The 20,128-nt window shown below is 41.8% G+C and overlaps 1 protein-coding gene and 1 non-coding gene across 2 annotated transcripts; both read right to left on the reverse strand.

Annotated features, from left to right (window-relative positions):
• Window positions 1–1,109: 1,109 nt before the first annotated feature.
• Window positions 1,110–18,886, reverse strand: TOMM20 (translocase of outer mitochondrial membrane 20). The gene is made up of 5 exons (XM_046026929.1): window positions 18,630–18,886; window positions 13,597–13,643; window positions 11,478–11,559; window positions 7,504–7,646; window positions 1,110–3,942 (listed from the first exon to the last, which is right to left on the reverse strand). The coding sequence occupies exons 1-5, from the start codon at window positions 18,748–18,750 to the stop codon at window positions 3,898–3,900; spliced, it is 438 nt and encodes a 145-aa protein (XP_045882885.1). The 5' UTR covers window positions 18,751–18,886; the 3' UTR covers window positions 1,110–3,897.
• On the reverse strand, window positions 18,094–18,227 carry LOC123955889. Its single transcript, XR_006821427.1, has one exon. It is a non-coding gene; the product is annotated as a small nucleolar RNA SNORA14 (small nucleolar RNA).
• Window positions 18,887–20,128: the final 1,242 nt, after the last annotated feature.

The following is a 20,128-nucleotide window of genomic DNA, read 5'->3' on the forward strand; positions in this document are numbered from 1 at the left end:
GGGCTCAATCCCAGGACCTAGAGATCACGACCTGAGCCAAAAACAGATACAACCATCTGAGTCACCCAGGTGCCCCTACACATCTCATTTTTACAGAGTACAGTGCTAAAGTATATCACCTATGTCATTAACATGGCTGCTATCCTGTAACAATTTCCTGTTTTTATATGACCTTTGAAGAGTTCACTTCAAATAAAAATAAAAATATCTTGGGAGCACCTGGGTGGCTTACTTGGCTAAGCATCTGACTCTTGATTTTGGCTCAGGTCACGATCTCAGGGTTGCCACATACAGCCCCACATTGGGCCTAGAGTCTGCTTGAGATTCCCTGCCTGTGCCCCCTCCCCCTGCTTGCACGCTTTCTCCAAAAATAAATTAACCTCTTAAAAAATGTATTTTGAGGGGCACCTAGGTGGCTCGGTTTTTTAGCATCTGCCTTCGGCTCAAGTATCAAACTTCACGTTGGGCTCCCTGCTCAGTGGGAAGCCTGCTTCTCACTCTTCCTGTCAAATAAATAAAATCTTTAAAAAATGTATTTTAGGGGCGCCTGGGTGGCTCAGTGGTTTAAGCCGCTGCCTTCGGCTCGGGTCGTGATCTCAGGGTCCTGGGATCGAGTCCCATGTCCGGCTCTCTGCTCTGAAGGGAGCCTGCTTCCCTCTCACTCTCTCTGCCTACTTGTGATCTCTCTCTGTCAAATAAATGAATAAAATCTTTACAAAAAAAAAAAAAAAAAAAAAAAAAAAAAAAAAAAATGTATTTTATATATATGTTTGTATGTGTGTATATATATATGTCCATTTTTATTAAAAAAAGAATACTGATAATATGCTCCTGCCTCAGACCTACTGCCCAGCGATGTGTTTTAACACTCCTTCCAGGCACCTGCTTAAGTTGGGAACCCACTACTACGAAGAATCCTCACCTACTGACAGGAAAGCACGGGCTCTTCACCTGCAATCTGTCAATCCCACGTCAAGAGCACATGTGCGCTGTCCTGGGAGAAACTGCACAAATGTCAACATTCTCCGAGGGATATGAACCGAAAAACAGGTGCCGCCGCCAAGAATCAAACTGAGAATTCACTTCTGCAAATATACACTGAACAAAAATTTTCTCCAAGCCCTTTAATACTTAAACAGTTGAGGCACAAGCAATAAAACTGTTTATTTTTATGTTACAAGAAAGAAAATTTTGTGGAACATTTGCATGATATACCAATTCTCAAAATCTTTTCAGTAATATTTAATACTCTGGTCCATAAGTTGGTTCAACAAGGTCAGAAAAGCAAGCAGAAAGATGGTAAAAAATATCAACCGTATTGAGGGATAAGAGGACTCAAACATCTGCTGACTGCCTACTGCCCGCTGTACTAAGTTTTTATGTACTTTACATAAATTCAATGTGAATGTAAATTCTAGTTATCTATGAGCAGGACAGCACGGACACGGCCAGGTAGCCCCGTTTTAAGTGCACTTTCACCTTATGTACAAATTGTGGAATCAGATAGCTCCTTCCCAGGGAAGCACACTAACCATGCACTAATACATATTTCCATTCCCAAAGACTTTCAGGTCTTTGGAAGCTGCACACATGCTGCGCATGTGCAGCGTGCACACGGGCACATTCAGGTGGTCATCACTCTAAACCTTGGGTTGAGCACCATTTGCCCAACATCAACCCTACTGCCTGGTTCCAACACCCTGTAAAACTTTAGACAGGAAACCATGTTCTATAATTATGGGCCTGGGAGAAAATCTTGGACTTTTTTTTAAAACCAAATTATCACCTTTCAGAAGTGGCAACTAATTTTAAAGCACAAAAGTTGTCATTTAAGTAAGAAAATGACCGCATAATCAGCTCCTCTGGGCAGGCAGCATAGCCTATTCAACAGGCGTTAGATCAAAGCTGATTATCTTCCAGAAAGCCCAGTGCTACCCAGCTTAGACTACACTACAGTTCTCAAGGGCATACAGCCACCATCAAATCCTCTCCCAAAGCTGAGTTGACTGCTCACTCCTCCAGCTCGTCCTTGGCTTCTCTAGGTCCGTTCCTTCCTTGCCACGGGGTCTGCCCCTAGCTCTTTTCACCCCGTGTTCTAACTCTGACCTATACACTGAATGTGCCTGTTCTGAAGACTCCCATCTCGCTAAGGGGAGCACAAGATGAAAAGACTGTTTCCCAGCTATGTGACCAATGACCACCACACTGCTTTGGATTTGGGATCTATGAGTAAAACTGACTAACCAGCATGTTTGCACTGGTCACTTCCCTATCCCCCGACAAGAGTAGGCAGGGTGCCATCAAAAAATTTTTTAAAAATTAAAAAAAATTAAAAACCATACTGTTTAAAGGTACAGGAACACACACTTGGAAGGTACGTGAGGAAGAGTCCTTAAATGTCTGCGTTACATCGTTTAATGTTCTAATTTTACAGATGAGAATATTCTAATGTGACCTGCCAAAGGCCATGCAAGCTGTACAGAAGCAAAAACTTAGAACTATACTCCAGACTCTTTCCTCTATATCCCAATCACAACAAAAAACCAATGCTAAGATTAAGGAAAATTTGTAAGCAAATTAAGTAAAATACTTAAGTACATAGGAAAAGTCTGCAGGATCGCTCCAGATTTTGAGACAGAATAAAGGCAAAGTGTATGTACAGGGAGGAATTGTTACTCAGTTCAACAGATGACAAGTAAGTACCAAGGATCTTTATTCTCAGACCTAATGTTCAACCTGTGACTGCAGATAACATGTCACTCTTTTGAGAACACCTCCATTCTTTCCAAGTCTTCAGCCACAAGGTTATACCTTATTTTCATCATAACAAGATAAATGAATCAGACTGAAAGAGGATTGAGATACACTCAAGATAAAAGCAAAGGGGAACAAACATTTTACAAGCTTATCATCCCAGTTACCCTAAAGGTTAAGTTTCAGATTTACAAGAGTAATGACAGAACCGCATGATTTCAGTGAAAACCGACACAAATTAGATCTTTAAAAAAAGGGGTGGGGGGAGGGGGATCAATTCAGAAATACTAAGTCAGGCAAGCATGCAAACTTCAGAGTATAAAAAATGCAAGGCCTGGTTGTCCAAACAAATATATCCCTCAGGAGAAGGTGGTTTTAAAGATGCTTAACAGAAACAAATGAATTAAAAGCTGAAAGGGACACTTCTCTAAATTAGCAGACCAATTCCCTCATTTTTTAAGTGAGGAAGGAGGGTAGACAGTAATTAGTGAGGCTCACATGGCTAGATTAAGGATGTACATAGATTTAATTCCTGGTGCTATTTACTACATACATCTAAAATACGATAAATATCCAGAACACATTAAGCCCACCGATTTAAATGACAAATACACAGGGAGGAGGTGAATTAATACAGCACAGCAGCACTTCTCACATCATATATGAGATTAAATGGAAAAAAATAATCTCTCAAAGATTTTAATGCTCAGTTTTGATAGATTCCATCCAATTCTTTAATGTAGAGCAAATGTACTAGCTTAAAAAAAACGTGCATTCTTCAGCTTTCTCCTATACTTTTTCTGCCTATCTTTCAAAACTAAGCACTGAGTTTTTTTTAACGTAAGTAATGCGATGTTATATGTACACTTTAATTGCACGTTTTAGGAATAAAATAAATCCATGATATTTTGGTAACTCATAGTGTATTTATAAAATGAAAAGCTTTCTATCAAAATACACTTTTCACTGGGAAAAATAAATAAAAACAGACGAATGGATCTACACAAAGTAAAAATTAACTTTGGTAGATTTCAGTGTAGGACAGTCCATAACAAGCCTATTTGCCCTTTTTCCCCCAGAGCTTCTCATCTTCCAACTTAAGATTTTAAAAACATTTTTAATTGAGATTATGTTGACATTTTCTCATTCCACATCATCTTCAGCCAAGCTCTGAGCACTTACAATTCTCTGAAAGAGAAAAAAAAAATTTTTAATTTTTAGAAGTCCTTTGTAGGAGGCAAGAATATCCAATGGAAAAAGATAGTCTCTTCAATAAATGGGTGTTGGGGAAACAGTACAGCCACATCGAAAGAATGAAACAGGACCACTTCCTTACATCATGCACAAAAATAAACTCAAACTAGATTAAAGATCTAAATGTGAGACCTGATACCATAAACTCCTAAGCAGTAATCTTCTTGGACACTGGCCTTAACAACATTTTCTAGGTGTGTCTCCTCAGGCAAGGGAAACAAAAGCAAAAATAAACTACTGGGACATACCACAGTAATAAGCTTTTACATGGCGAAGTAAACCAAGAAAATGATAAGGCAACCGACTGAGCTGGAGGACATCTGTACATGATATATCTAATGAGGGATTAATATCCAAAATATAAAAAGAACTCATACAACTCAACAGGAGGGGGGAAAAAACCCTAATTATCCAATTAAAAATGGGCGGGAGACCTAAACAGACATTTTCCCTACAGACAGATGCAAGGATGCTCAACACCATTAATCATCACGGAAATGCAAATCAAAACCCCAATGAGATGCCGCCTCACACAGTGTCAGAATGCCCAGAATCAGGAAGACAAGAAGTAACAGGTGCTGGCAGGGATGTGGAGAAAAAGGAACTCTCATGCACTGTGGGTGGGACTGTAAACTGGTGCAGCCACTGTGGAAAATAGCTGGAAGGTTCCTCAAAAAATTAAAAAATAGGAATACTGTATGATCCAGTAATTCCACTGCTGGTTATTTACCCAAAGAAAATGAAAACAGAGGGTGCATGGGTGGCTCATTCAGTTAAATCATCTGCCTTTGGCTGAGGTCATGGTTCCCCTGGGCTCCTGCTCAGAAGGAAACCTGCTTCTCCCTCTCCCTTTGCCACCCAGTCATACTTGGTCTCTCTCAAGTAAAATTTAAAAAAAAAAAAGAAAGAAAGAAAGAAGAGATGCCTGGGTGGCTCATCCCATTAAGCCACTGCCTTCTGCTCAGATCATGATCTCAGGGTCCTGGGATCAGAGTCCAACATCAGGCGCTCTTCTCAGCACCAAGTCTGCTTCCCCCACTTGCTCTGCCCCTCCCTCCTAGCTCATGCACATGCATGCGCAGGCCAGCCGCTCTCTGATAAATAAATGAAATCTTTAAAAAAAAAAAAAAAAGAAAATGAAAATACTAATTTGGAATGATGTATGCACCTCTAGATTTACTGCAGCATTATCTCTAAGAGCCAAGATACGAAAGCAACATTAGTGTCTATCAACGGTGAATGGATAAAGTGGTAACCATATACAGTGGACTATTATTCAGCCATAAAAAAATGAGATCTTGCTATCTGCAACACGGATGGACCTAGAGGATATTATGCTAAGTGTTATTTCACTAAGGTAAACACCAGCTGATTTCACTTATATGTGGAATCTAAAAACCAACACATGGGGCGCCTGGGTGGCTCAGTGGGTTAAACCTCTGCCTTTGGCTCAGGTCATGATCTCAGGGTCCTGGGATCAAGGCCCACATTGGGCTCTCTGCTCGGCGGGCAGCCTGCTTCCCCTCCTCTCTCTCTCTCCGCCTGCCTCTCTGCCTACTTGTGATCTCTGTCAAATAAATAAATATTTTTTTAAAATTAAATAATAAATAAATACCAACAAATGAACAAACAAAGGAGAAAGAGATCTCGAAATACGAATGGGTGGTTGCCGGAAGGAAGCGGGTGGGGGCAAATTAAGTGAAGGGGAGTGACAGGTCCAGGCTTCCCGTGACACAAGGACTAAAAGTACAGCACAGGAAATATAGTCAATGATCACATAATACTGCTGTATAGTGAGACAGACTGCAGCCACATTTATGGTAAGCAGACCATAATGTACAGACCTGTCAGGTCAAATCAATAAATTGTACACCTGAAACTAATGTAACATCGTGTGTTGTCAATACTTCAATTAAAAAAAAGTTTTAAGGGGGAAAGAAAAAGTATGTCCTTTGTATTCAAAGAATACAAAACTTGCTAAAGTTTACCCATTCTGAGATTTCAATATTTAACATTTCTAAACACTGTTATCAAAGAAAATAATGATCACACTACTGTCAGTCCCATCTCAAAACCTAACAAGGAATAATAATATGTTTTACATGTTAATCAATTATATAACTAAAACCAAAAAGAATTCAAGGTATCTTTTCACTTCCATATAAATTAAGAGTACTGATTAGCACTTTACTGGTCATTCTATGCTCCAAACATTTCCCTTTTTGGCCTGAAAATGCTCAGTCATCATACAAGAAGGAATACAGTAATTCCAAAATTAGCCATTTGGAAATATTTCCAAATAACATGAGTTAACTGAGTAAAGGAGGTCATTTTTATAAAGAGGAGTTCAGGTTTCATCCTGAACTTATCCACATTTCAAAAGACCTCACACCCTCAGGTCCATCTTCCAAAAGCACTATGCTATGTTGCGTTTCCAAGAGCAGGTAACATTAAACAGAGGATTCTGATTTAGATAGACTAGGAACCACATCAGTCTAAATAAAAAGGGTTAAGACCAAATCTTTGTTTTTTTTCAACCCTTTCCCTTAAATCTCTGGGGCCTTTATTTTCTCTCCAGTCCCTTTTCAAACTGAGTAAAGATCAATTTGAGGAATTAACCAATCTTAAATCACACCAACTGTGGAAATTTATACACGAGTAAACAAACTATTCCAAAAAATAGATTCATTTCGATTTCTTGGAAAAAACTAAAAATGAACAGAATGCATCTTAATCAATTCTTAAGTTATATATAATCTTTTATACAAATGGTGGTGTATTCAATATAGCTTTGGAGATGAAGTCAAATAACTCCAAGCCCAAAGCTCATCTTGGCAGAAGCAGAGGCACTGGGGCTTTTTAGACAAGTGAAGTCAGAGGGTATCCAACAATCCTTTAAGATCTAATAACACGCTATGTCATCTCAGCCCCTATGCCCTCTGCCAGGCCACATAACTGAATTCATGGGCTCACAAAAGTTGACAGAAAGCTAGTTTCAGAAAGTAGGTGAGAGTGGCTCGAATTCTGGTGAATACCAAGGCCTAAGATTTCAGAATATGAGACGTTACTTCCTGATGCACACATAGGACACAATGACTAGATCTTAGTATCATCACTCCAATATTATTAGGGAAGAAAAATTTCAAGCACTGCTATCTCCAATTCTACTTTGATTCTAAGAATGGGTTTCAAATTTCATCATGTTCACCAGATTAATTTTTAAATGCCAATGTCCTTAAAACATTTACTTCTTGGGGCGCCTGGGTGGCTCAATGGGTTAAAGCCTCTGCCTTCAGCTCAGGTCATGATCCCAGGGTCCTGGGATCGAGCCCCGCATTGGGCTCTCTGCTCAGCAGGGAGCCTGCTTCCTCCTCTCTCTCTGCCTGCCTCTCTGCCTACTTGTAATCTGTCTGTTAAATAAAATAAATAAAAATTAAAAAAAAAAAAATTACTTCTCAGATTCTACTCACTTTTACTAACATTTCAAATCCTTACCTGACTAATTGTTGGAAGCTTGGTCAGAAGCATCTGGAACACTGGTGGCGGGAGAGTCTGCTGTAACACTTGCAGCAACTGCTGTGGCTGTCCACACACAGCAATTGCATTTGTCAGATGGTCTACACCTTTCTCATATTCGCCTGAAAGGGTTACAAAAAAAACAACATGTGACCTGGAAAGCCTTTGCCTTTGTCAAAAATTCAACTCTAAATCCTTCACTGTATCTCCAAGTGATACTGACCAAAAACATCCCACAAGTAAAAACTTGGAAATAATGTACAGTACATTCATATAACTGAGTGTTATGAAATGATTACATGAAACACAAAACTGAGCAAATTTTAATTATGTCAAAAAATTATTTCTTGAACTTTCTGGGTTGGTGAACACATCGAGGTACTAAGAGGATGGTGCATCCAGACACAGTGGAAGATCCGCACCCCCACACCTTGCCCTATCCGATAAACCAGTCAACAGTTTTCTGACCCTGAATAAGAACGTGACTAAACAAGGGACTGAAAAATGGCACATGAAGCAGAGAAACTGCCGGCTGCAAAATTTCCCTTGAGAAAATCTAAGGACTGAGGTATTCAAACTGAAAAAAGCAGAACTCTACAAAGCATTAAAAATGGAAAATACAAGAGACTTTGATCTTCTGCATGGGCTTGGACTTGCATTGGGGGATACAATGGCTCCACAGACTTGGAAATTAAGATACCACTTGGCCACTGAATCCTCTTACCACTGAATTTACAGGCAATACAGGGGATTACAACTCTGTTGCCTGGGGACATTAATTCCAATTATTAAATGGAACAGAGCTGCTACTGGACTGTTGTGTGTAGAACACGGGATCCTGAGACACCTCCTAATATTTCTAAATACACTGGAAGCAGTTAATGTACCACCACAGCAACTCAATGCAGTTTCTTCTCTGCACCTGCAGACCTGAGCCTGTTACCATCATCTTGAGATGAGATCGGGCTCAGTTAACAGAATTAATGCTTATGGGAGACCCCTAGGTGGAGGAGACCTCCAAGCAATGAGGTTCACTGCCTAAATCACTTACGCCTTCACAAAACTTACTTTGATGTTGACTTTTCCCCTAATTTTAACTACCTGAGTCTTCAACATCCGGTTCAGTTGGTAGTTTCCACCAGAAGAAAGGCAGCTTGGCAGAGTTAAGTAACCCTCTGGACAGTGCTGAGCTACAGTGTGAAACATGAGCTTGGGAAAAAGAGTAACTCCTGTCTGTCCTTCCCTGGCCTTCTTCCCAGCCACCATGAGTTACTGTCCTCAATCTGGAGCCGACGGCTCAAGTCAACAGATGGCTACAATGCACAGATCTCCAAGACAATCCAAAGAGAAGTTATTATGAGTGTACTTTTCTTTTTTTTTTTTTTTTAAGATTTTATTTATTTGACAGACAGAGATAACAAGTAGGCAGAGAGAGAGAAGGAAACAGGCTCCCGCCGAACAGAGATCCCGATGTGGGGCTCGATCCCAGGACCCTGAGATCATGACCTGAGCCGAAGGCAGAGGCTTTAACCCACTGAGCCACCCGGGTGCCCCGAGTGTACCTTTTTCTAATATGTTTGACTGTGAGTTAAGTAATTAATACAGCAATTCTAGGGGCACCTAGGTGGCAGGGGCTGAAGCATCTGCCCGGGTTCTGGGATCAAGCTCCACACTGGGCTCCCTGCTCAGCATGGAGTCTGCCTCTCCCTCTCCCTCTGTCCTGCCTGCTCTCTCTCTCTCAAGTAAATAATCTTTTTAAAAAATAAATTAATTATATAAAATAGTGTTTCTATTTTGGAAGATAGAAAATCTTGACAGTATCAACCTCATGTGTTTCTTATTGTAATAGGTTAAAAGAGCCAAAATTATTTCCCAGTAACACATCTTCATTTTCACATAACACATTTTCATTTATAAATATCATCATCCTACTATGCCATCCAAATAAGATAATTATTTCCTACAGAAAAAAGCAAAGCAAAGCAATTACTGGGAAGGGGGAGACATAACAAAAAGTTTAACGTGTCATTACCACCACAAACCTTTAATCCTTTCCATAAAAACAAATTAAAAAAAAAAAACAAACACAAATAACCTCCATCATGTAGTTCAATACTATCTAAATCTATGATACAACAATGAGCATTAAGAAAAACTGGACAGGGGCACCTGGGTGGCTCAGTGGGTTAAAGCCTCTGCCTTCAGCTCAGGTCATGATCCCAGGGTCCTGGGATCGAGCCCACATCAGGCTCTCTGCTCCGCGGGGAGCCTGCTTCCTCCTCTCTCTCTGCCTGCCTCTCTGCCTAGTTGTGATTTCTCTCTGTCAAATAAATAAAATATTAAAAAAAAAAATTTTTTTAAAGAAAGAAAAACTGGACACCTCATACCATTTTTACTAATGCTAGCAAATACTTCAAAGCTACTTTTGAAATAAAAGCTAATTTGGGGGCACCCGGGTGGCACAGTTGGTTAAACATGAGACTCTAGGGCACCTGGGTGGCTCAGTGGGTAAAGCCTCTGCCTTCAGCTCAGGTCATGATCTCAGGGTCCTGGGATCGAGTCCCCCATCGGGCTCTCTGCTCTGCGGGGAGCCTGCTTCCTCCTCTCTCTCTCTCTCTACCTGCCCCTCTGCCTACTTGTGATCTCTGTCTGTCAAATCAATAAATAAAGTCTTTTAAAAAAGAAAAAAAAAAAAAGATTATGAGACTCTAGATTTCAGCTCAGGTTGTGGTCTCAGGGTCCTGTGATGGAGCCTGATGTCTCTGAACTGGGGTGTGGAGCCTGCTTTAAGATTTTCTCTCTCTCGGGGCGCCTGGGTGGCTCAGTGGGTTAAGCCGCTGCCTTCGGCTCAGGTCATGATCTCGGAGTCCTGGGATCGAGTCCCGCATGGGGCTCTCTGCTCAGCAGGGAGCCTGCTTCCCTCTCTCTCTCTGCCTGCCTCTCTATCTACTTGTGATCTCTCTCTGTCAAATAAATAAATAAAAATCTTTAAAAAAAAAAAAAAAAAAAAAAAAAAAAAAAGATTTTCTCTCTCTCTCTGCCCCTTCCCCTAACCCCAGTTCCCCACATATAAACATTCTGTCTCAATAAATAAATAGAAATCTTAAAAAAAAAGCTAATTTGTCACTAAAAATTTACAAATACATTTAAGACTCTACTGAATTATAGTTCTCAAATATGTCAGTTTCATCATTTTAACTTCATAATAGTCATGTTTCTAAAAAAAGAACTCTTAATCCTTCATTAAATATGTAAAGCACATAGCCTAAACTCTAGATCAGATTCAGATCACTGGCCGGTCCTGAAATCAAGGCCATGAACTCACTGTGTGACCTTGACAGGTAAATTAACCTTCTCTGGGACTTATATAAGCCACAGACTTCTTATAAATATTAGAAAAGACCTGAAGCTTAGATATAGATGTCTATATCACATTCCTTCAATTACTATTTACATATTACATTATGACTATATTCTCTAAACTGGTAAAAAAAAAAATAACCTCATTTGTAAAGATTACTTATATTCTTTGTATCATGTATCAAACAAACCTAAAACTCAAAACATATTATGGACAATGACAACCCACAAGAAATATTTTTCTAGAACCAGTCTTTTTTTTTTTTTTTTTTTTTTTGAGAGCAAGCAAGCCAGCACGCTTGCATGGTGCTGGAGGGGCAGAGGGAGAGACGCAGAGACGGAGGCAAGGCTCCACCTCAGGACCCAGAGGTCATGAACCAACTCAAGAGTCAGAGGCTTAACTGACTGAGCCACCCAGGCGTCCCTACAGCCAGTCCTAAATAAAATCATTTTCCATTACTAAATGACTTATCTTGAAATATTTAATAACTTTCTTAAAAGCTGCTACACTATACCCAAAAAAGCCCCTTATCACCATAAATTTATATTTACTGTAAAGAATTCCAATTTCCTAGTCTAAATTAATGAGTTACCTTGGGCTAGCAACTCTTCCCCAAGCTGTATTTCTTCAAGGAAGAATTTCTGAACAGCTTCGGCATCTTTAAGGTCAGGTAACTGTTTGGAAATAAAATATTTAATAACTGATACCAAAATTATGCTGGGCATTATAAACAATACACAGAAAATCATGCCACTAAAAAACAAAACAAAAACTGAGTAACTCATGATAAAAAATGATAAAAAGAAATTTCCTTTTCAATACTTATAAGCATTAGTTTAATCTACATTTATCTACATTTAAATGAATACAAGAAAAAAATACATATTGATCAAACTGATACTAGAACAGTTCTCAAAAACTGTACATCAAACCTAACGTAAAAAATGAAGAATTATCTCTATCATAAAATACGCACTTTACTATTTATACTATTCTGACTGCTATTTCTGTAACTTTTTATGTAATTGTAACCAATCTTTTTTTTAAAGAGTTTATTTATTTGACCGAGAGAGAGACTACAAGTAGTCAGAGAGGCCGGCAGAGGGAGAGGGAGAAGCAGGCTCCCTGCTGAGCAGAGAGCCCAAAGCGGGGCTTGATCCCAGGACCCTGAGATCATGACCTGAGCTGAAGGCAGAGGCTTAACCCACTGAGCCACCCAGGCGTCGCTCGACTTTCTTCTGATCCACATTATTTTGTATAGATTTTACATTCATCTAAAAGACTATTTTTAAATGGTAACAGAATATTCCACTGAGAAATATATGACTGCTTAATCACGATCTATTTGTTGCACATGAGCTACTTCTAAAGTTTTTGCTATTACAAAGCAGCTTTACTTAAATAGTTGGCATTTCTTATTTTTGTTTTGTAGTTTGTTACATATTACCAGACTATGGTAATATATAATGCCATCAGCTATATGACTTATTAAAAAATATAAAACTACTACAGGGACACCTGGGTGGCTCAGTGGGCTAAGCTGCTGCCTTCGGCTCAGGTTATGATCCCGGGGTGCTGGGATCAAGTCCCGCATCGGGCAAGTCCTTGCTTCGCAGGGAGCCTTCTTCTCTCTCTGCCCGCTTGCACTCTCTCTCTCTCTGACGAATAAATAAAATCTTTAAAAATACATATATAAACCTACTATTAAAAAACCTATTCTATTTAAAAACCTAGACTTCTGTTAATGGAAGTTTTTGGTTCCTGATTAGTATTATATACACTCTCATTACCAACACAGACGAAAAAATTTAAACTTCTGAAAGTAAAGGCATCATTCATCAACTACCAGAGCACAGGCAAGAATCTGATTATTCCTGATCTAAAAATACACACTGACGCATGTCTATATTTACCTTCCCATGTCCTTAGAAAGAAAGGCTACTGAAACACTAAGAACATATACTTCAGAAAAGTTTATTAATTTCATGATTGTTTCAAAATAAAAACATGTATCATTTCCTGATTTAATTTTTCTTTGCCTCAACTTACTTTAAAAAGAACCACTACTGATCCTGTAAGTCCTGGGAATCCAGACAATGGAACTAATTTTAGTAAAAAAGAAAAGCTACATGTGTAATGATTAACATTTACTTACACATGTCACAGAACATTTTTTTTAATCAAGCAGAGAAACCTATGTAGTCACTAAAAATAATCATGAACATGGGATCTATAAAAAGAAAAAAGATTTTTATCTATGTGTACATATAACATCAAGGTAAAAAATCTGCCATATGGTAGGATTCTGGATCAGTGGTATGAATAATCCTATGTAACCTCTGAAATAAGTAGCAGGTGGTTCTTTTAAAAGAAGGCGAAGGAAGGAAAATTAATTTTTTATTCTATTGTTTTGAAACAGCTGAGAAAGCTTGAACCGTTTGGTAGAATTGTCTTCTGGAGACTAGCAGCTTACTTCCCCTTAAACATTGCTCATGTAGTAAGTTGTCTCCTATTTGGGCCAACAAGGGGAAAATAATGATGGACCAATCTGCAGCTGAACTAACCAATCCAAAAAAAAAGCACAAGTTATATTTTAAAACAGAAAATGTCTGGTATCAACTAGCTTTCTCAAAAGACATTTGAAGTAGATTTAAAAATCATTATTTCTGTAACATTCATAAATACAGTATTAAAAAAAAAAAAAAGATTACCTTGCAAAGTCCGGCTCTCTCCTTGGCAAGCTTTTGTTTCTTTCTTCCTGCAAGAAATGGAGTATTTTCATTTTACCATTATTAAAATGGGAATCAAAGAAGTCAAACTGCTGTAGCAGTCATTCATTCTATTTATAAAACAATAAAACATCCCAGAAGTAGGGCTCCCCTATTCTCTTGTCTCCTTGTGATTTGTCAGGGTCAGCATTCTGGTCAATGAGCTACAGACAATATAACATTTCTGGGCAAGAGCTTTTTCCTTCCCTCTGGTGCACCAAGATCAGCAATTTTGAAGATGGAGACAGTTTTAACAGGTCATTAACTGCCCGGAGCAGAGCAAGCCCCGCCTACCCCAAAGCGACACAAGACCTGAAACATAAGCAAGAATTAAACCTCTGCTGTTAGAAAGCTTTATTACTGAAATGTAAGACTCCGACCTCTCCTGAATGTGGAAAGCTATCACACATTCCTAGATGGGGGGGGGAGCGGGTAGGAGGACAGTATTCAGAAACACACTGCAAAATTCTTAACTACTGCTGGCTGGTTAAGGAAAAACCCTCTGCCTACACCCTCTAAACAGTTTTTTGGTCTTGTTTTTGATTCGAAAAAGCAACACTTCGTATCTCAGAAGTAGGAGATGTTTAAAATCTTAAAACCTGTAAGCCAAATCAATAAAGGACACCAACAGTATTTTAAATTGCTATAGGAGCACCTGCATGGCTCCATCAGTTAAGCTTCTGACTCTTGGGTTTTGGCTCAGGTCACAATCTCAGGGTCACAGGATGGGCTGTGCAGGCTCTGCACTCAGTGCAGTCTGCTTACCCCTTTCCCTCCACCTCTACCTGCCCCTCCACAGGCTGAGGGTTTCTCTCTCGAATACATAAAATCTTTAAACATTTTTTCAAAAAATAAAAATAAATTGCTACTTAATGATATACTCCATACGAAAGGGTGTTAGCACAAGGGTGGCATAGCTTGGTTAGTGTCAGCTCTTCTTAGTGTCAGAGTTACTGTGGGCAAGTCACAGTAACCTGTACCTCACTTTCCTCACATGTAAACTGGCCTAAGAACAGGTACATGCTTCACAGAGTTGTTGTGCATGTCAAGTATTTTTCACCAGTCTCAGGCTTGTAATGTGCCATATGAGGGAGCTGGTAAAGAACCACCTCAGTAAGTATCTGGTACTGAGACAGTGCACTACCAGCAACTTCGCTAAGGAGCTGTGCTATATGCTAAATACCTACAATAAGTTTATTCCCTAGTCACTAAAAAGTACCAGTGACATGGGGACTGTGGCATAGCTATGAAAGGTTAAGGCTCTAACACTTACTACTTTGGTGATCTCTGGCAAATAAATCTCTTAAAACTCTCTATACGGCATGTTTAACTTTACCACTGTGTGACACAAAAGCTTCAAAAAATGTCCTCTGAAAACCTTAAAGTGTTCCACAGGTACAAGTCTCAATCAATGCATGACTAAAGAGACAGTGACCTGTTTGCCTACCACGTGAGGTAGGTTAATTTGTGGTTAAACACACAATAGATAAGGGAGTTTTCTTCTCTTATCCAACTAACAAACTGCGCTTAACCACACCCACGCCTCTTGCCAACTCTAGCCCCCAAAACACCTAAAGTGCTACAATTTTAAGCCTTAAATACAATTCTAGCAGCTTCAACAACAAAAAATACGTTAAATAAGCTGATCTTATATATAAATTTGAAGACACCTATTTTTCTAACAAACTACCCTTCCTAGGTGTTCGTTCGTCTTCAGGCAATTACCTGCAGGAAAACAGAACCATAACATTCTACCCTCTATTTCTTCAAGGGTTTCATCTGGCTGTCCATAAGCAGAAAATACTGAATGCTACCCTACTACATTAACTAACACTGAGTATCACTAGAAAGAGACTGACTTCCCTGAAGTCAGGGAAGACTTCACAGAAGCAGCGAATATGAAGACAGAGGAACACTGAGATGTTAGGTCGGGTAAGCACCCCGTAAGTTTTAGATGCCAGACACTATTCTAAAGGTTACTTTGCTTACTCGTTCCTCACAGTAACACTAAAACAAGTACTATCATGACCTCCATTTTACAGACAACATTTACTAAGGTCACAACCTGTAAGTGGTAGAGAGGCAGTTCAAAGCCACGCAGCTCCATTTACGAAGACCCGCGCTCAAACAGGACTCTGCACTGCTGCAGCACGCTGTAGAAAGGCTGAGGGGGCAGACAATACCGACCCGGTCTTTGGCCTTCCAGTTTGCCCCCGTGCGGCAGATGACCTCTCTTGGGGCTCTATGTGCCAGGTCCCTTGGAGATTCCTACACATACCTTAGAGAGGCCCAAGACCATGACCGGGGGAGGCTTTCGTCTCCCATGAATCTGTGAGAGGTAAGTCTCTCCCTCCTGATGCACAGGAAGTGCCACGGTATCTAATAAAAGATTAGCTGTCATTCAGGTGCACAGAAATCCTTTGATCCTGCAACAGTGCTCTTCTGCTAGTGCCCTCAGAGTAGAAAATCTGTGGGCTAAGGTCTGGACTCTATACCTGTGTACCTGTGCTGCTGGATCGTCACCTGCCCACTCCTCCGTGAGTAAGTTACGCTGCATGCACCTGTCAACTGTATGGAGTCACCTGCTCCCAGTCTCAAAGTGCCTTCTCAGTTTGGGAAATACTTCACTATCCCTCTGCTATCTTCTAACAGAAGTGAAGGCATTCCCATAAAAATAAAAGGCACCTCAGAGGTGAACATGGGAAGTTTGTGGAATAAACAGAGAAATACAGTTTGCTAAGCCAGATTTACGGAAAATGACAAAAAAATAATGAAACCCAATAGACAGAAACTTAGTTTCCATTACTATTCAATTTTACAGTTTTTTTTTTTTAATATGGTGGAGAGTGATTGTTTTTGAATGTTTGACTGATACAATTACCAAATTTTAAGACTGATTGGGTGCTTCAAATTTCTAAATTTAAGTTTGGAATTCTAGCTTTAGTTTCATTAGACAATTTACTTGTTACCTTATCAGTGTATTATACTATCTCTGTGATAAAGGGAAAGATGGTAACAGACTGAAACATCATAGTTACACATTCAATGAGCAAAATTAAGCCTTGACTCAGTATTTAATAGAAATCAGTCCCAAGTGCTACTGCGTAAACCTAACAAGTGGAAAAAGACTTTGTCAACTTTCAAAAATACACATAAACATGAACTGACAGAATTACTCTGAACGTTAAGTTTTACTTCCTAAAGAAAACATCAAATAATTATATTCACAGACAATCTTCAGCATCCATCAATTACCATCTGCCAGGGACCATACTAAAACTCTCTATGTATTATAACATTTTACAAAAGAGGGAAACGAAAGCTTTAAGTCGCTCACCCAGGTTACTCAGCTAATCATTCAAGCCAGACCACTGAGATCTTTAGGCCATCGATAAAGCTAGAAAAAACACTTATGGATTAAAGAGGATGGAAAGGGGATTTTTAAAATAATCTCTCAAACTGTCTAAAATGACAGCTTTTATGATTTCTCCAACCGTAAAATTAGCTCTCTCAAGATTTCTAACAGGATTGCAGGGTTTCCAAAGGAAGAAAGGATTAATCCAATTCTCTCCTGAGCTCTCTAGACATACCACCATCACCAGCCCTCCGACTATTGTGAAACTACCAGAAAATGATCTGAACTTCCAGCTATGCTTACAGCCGGCATTTATGGAGGGGCTAGCTCTCCGTCAGGAATGGTGGTGGGCACTTCAATCAGCTCAGTCTTCACAAAAACAACCAGAGGCAGGGGGCATTACCTGATTTTACAAGCTAAGAAAAATAAGATTCATAAAGTCTAAAATTATGCAGCTGATCTGTGACTAACCTGGGCCTGGAAAACTCAGTGTCTGAATCCAAAATAGTTTTCTTTCCATTAGTCTATGAAATAAATTCCCCGTATCCCTTCCTTCCTATAACTATAATTAGATGTCATATTCCAGATGATATATGGTACCTATACCCCCAAAAGGGTAGGTCACTAGCCACGTGGGGCTCAACACTTGGAATGATCTACTATTACTTCATTAAATAGTAGGCATTCATTAGGATTATCACACCTTCATACGTTCTGGGCTTTAATAACTTACGTATCAATTTTACTTTTTTTTAAAGATTTTTTTATTTTAAAGAACGTGCACAAGTGGGGGGAGGGGAGCAGACTCCCCGCTGTGCAGGGAGTCCCAGCGGCCTGGAACTCACGACCCTGATCTGGTGACCTGAGCTGAAACCAAGTCGGGCGCTCAACCAAACGAGCCACCCGGATGCCCCCACATTTTAATTTTAGAAATCATTTTGACTGAGAAACCCAGATGGGTACAAAAACACTCATCGCAGCAGGTTCAGTTTGCTCTTCCGCTGCTGCGAGTAAGGCGGCCTCCGAAACTCAAAAATCACGACGGTCTGGGGACACGATCTCGCTCGCGGGAACCGCTCTTAGAAAGATGTCGCAGGTATGAAATAAGACTGAGCCACCGCAGGAGCGCAGCCCTTCGGACTCCCTGCAGTCTCTGTAGCATTCGCTCATATCCTGGAAGCGTGCGCAGGGAGGCCACCAAGAGGGTTTAGGAATGCAGCAGCGACACCGCGCACTGGCGGGCCTGGTTCGAGCACAAATCCGTAAACACGCGACCTTCGAGCGAGGAACACGGGTTTAAGCAGGTGAACAGCTAAAAGAGCCCCCGCGCCCTCGACAAACGCACACCTAAATCCCGCACCAACCAGAGTGCGTTCACGACGGCGCGCTGCGGGGGAAGACACGACGGGAAAAGCCGTCCCTCCAAAATGGAGGGAACCCTGCGGGGCACCAGCGGCGGGAGCTGCACCCGGAGCGCCGCCGCCTCACGGCCGGGTGGGCCGCGGCCGCCGGGGCCCCCCACACCTCCACGGCCCCGCTAGTGGGCAGCCGGGGGCAGGCGCGCGGCGGCGGCGGAGAGGCGGCGGCCGCTGGCGCCCGGGGCCGAGGGAACGCAACTCACGTTCTCGAAGCCTGTTCTTGAAGTTGGGGTCACTCCGCCTCTTGCGGTCGAAGTAGATGCAGTACCCGATGAAGAGAGCCCCGCAGACGCCGGCGGCGATGGCGCTGTTCCGGCCCACCATCTTCCCGCGGCCGAAAGGCAGGAGCGAGCACAGCGGCGGCGGGGCCGGCGAAGAAGCAGTTGGCCGGAAAGCCGCGGACCACGCCGCTGCGACCGGACGCTCGCCGCCAGAGACGCGGAAAGGCCGAGCGCACGCACTTCCGGCCCCAGCCGCGCGAGGTCCTCCGGCACGTCCGCGGCAGTGCCTGAGCAGCGGAGTCCGCGCCGCTTCTGCGCCTGCGCAGGGCGTGTAGGCGCGGCCGCCCAGGTGCCTCCGAGTGGGGAGTGCGTCGGCGTCGGGCTGTGCGGGTCGTCTCGCACTTACTTAGGAGCCGCTGAGCGTGACGTAGCGAAGGTGGCGCGTGGCCGTCGTGCACAGACTCGGAAGACTTGGTTGCGGACGTCCTTGCTTGTGTCGTACAAAGATGGCAGGGGCCGACGACACGTGCTTCCTCCTCCTCTTGTGTAATGGAGGCTGCCTGTGGCTACAGGAATTGGGCTGAATCTGCTTTTCAGGTTCATTCAGTCAGCTGTGCGGCGGCAACGTAATCCAGGGACTCGCTGCCAGAGAGGATTACAATGTAGTTTCCTGAGGGCGGGAGAAAACTGAGCTGCGCGAGTCCTGGAGAAATATAAGAGAAATTGAAAACATGAGTTGTCTTACAGTCGCTGGAAACATGCGGGGCACGTGGGTGGCTCAGTCGGTTAAGGGCTCCGCCTTCCGCTGAGATCACGATCCCAGGAGTCGTGATCCCGGGGTCCTGGGACGGAGACCGGCATGGGGCTCCCTGCCCTGGGAGAAGTCTGCTTCTCCCTCGGCTTCTTCTCCCCCCAGCTCATGCTTGCGCTCGCTCAGGGTGAGATAAATAAAATATTTTTAAAAGTAAGTAAATTAGACAAAACCTCGGTCAGAAAGCAGACGTAAAATAACTACAAATTGAGAGGGGTAAGAGAAGGCACATACAAGGCTGTGTAATAAAAGTGGCCGCCTCTGTCACCAGTCTTGGGAGGGATCCTCTCTAACCCTTGGAGTGACAGCAATGGCTCTTACTCATGGTGAATCCCGCTTTGTGCTAAGGAGTCGCCTCCTGATGGGGTCGGCCAGGCCGTAAAGATCAACTGTGTGGTTAGAGGGTTGGACTTTTGATCCTGGTGATACCCCTGGAGAGGAAGGGGATTGGAGGGGAGGAGAGTGGGAGATGGAGTTGAATTTCATGGCCTGCATAATGAAACCCAAATAAAAACTCAGGACCCAGAAGCGGATGAGTCTTCCAGGTTGACAATACTCTGTGTAGTGTGCCATGTGCAAGGAGGGTGAGGTGTTCTGACCACTGGGAGGGGACAACAGAAGCTTCAAGTGTGGGACACTCCCAGACCTCTCCCTATGCGTCTTTCCCTAT

Source organism: Meles meles, chromosome 13 (assembly GCF_922984935.1).
Source record: "Meles meles chromosome 13, mMelMel3.1 paternal haplotype, whole genome shotgun sequence".
NCBI classification, from domain to species: Eukaryota; Metazoa; Chordata; class Mammalia; order Carnivora; family Mustelidae; genus Meles; species Meles meles.

Bases quoted from the DNA above. Each gene is read 5' to 3' on its own strand.
- TOMM20 (XM_046026929.1), bottom strand. From the start codon at position 18,750: ATGGTGGGCCGGAACAGCGCCATCGCCGCCGGCGTCTGCGGGGCTCTC. The intron at 13,644-18,629 runs GTGAGTTGCGTT...CATTTCTTGCAG, and splicing joins CAAGAACAGGCTTCGAGAAC to GAAGAAAGAAACAAAAGCTT. The intron at 11,560-13,596 runs GTAATCTTTTTT...ATTTCCAAACAG, and splicing joins AGAGAGCCGGACTTTGCAAG to TTACCTGACCTTAAAGATGC.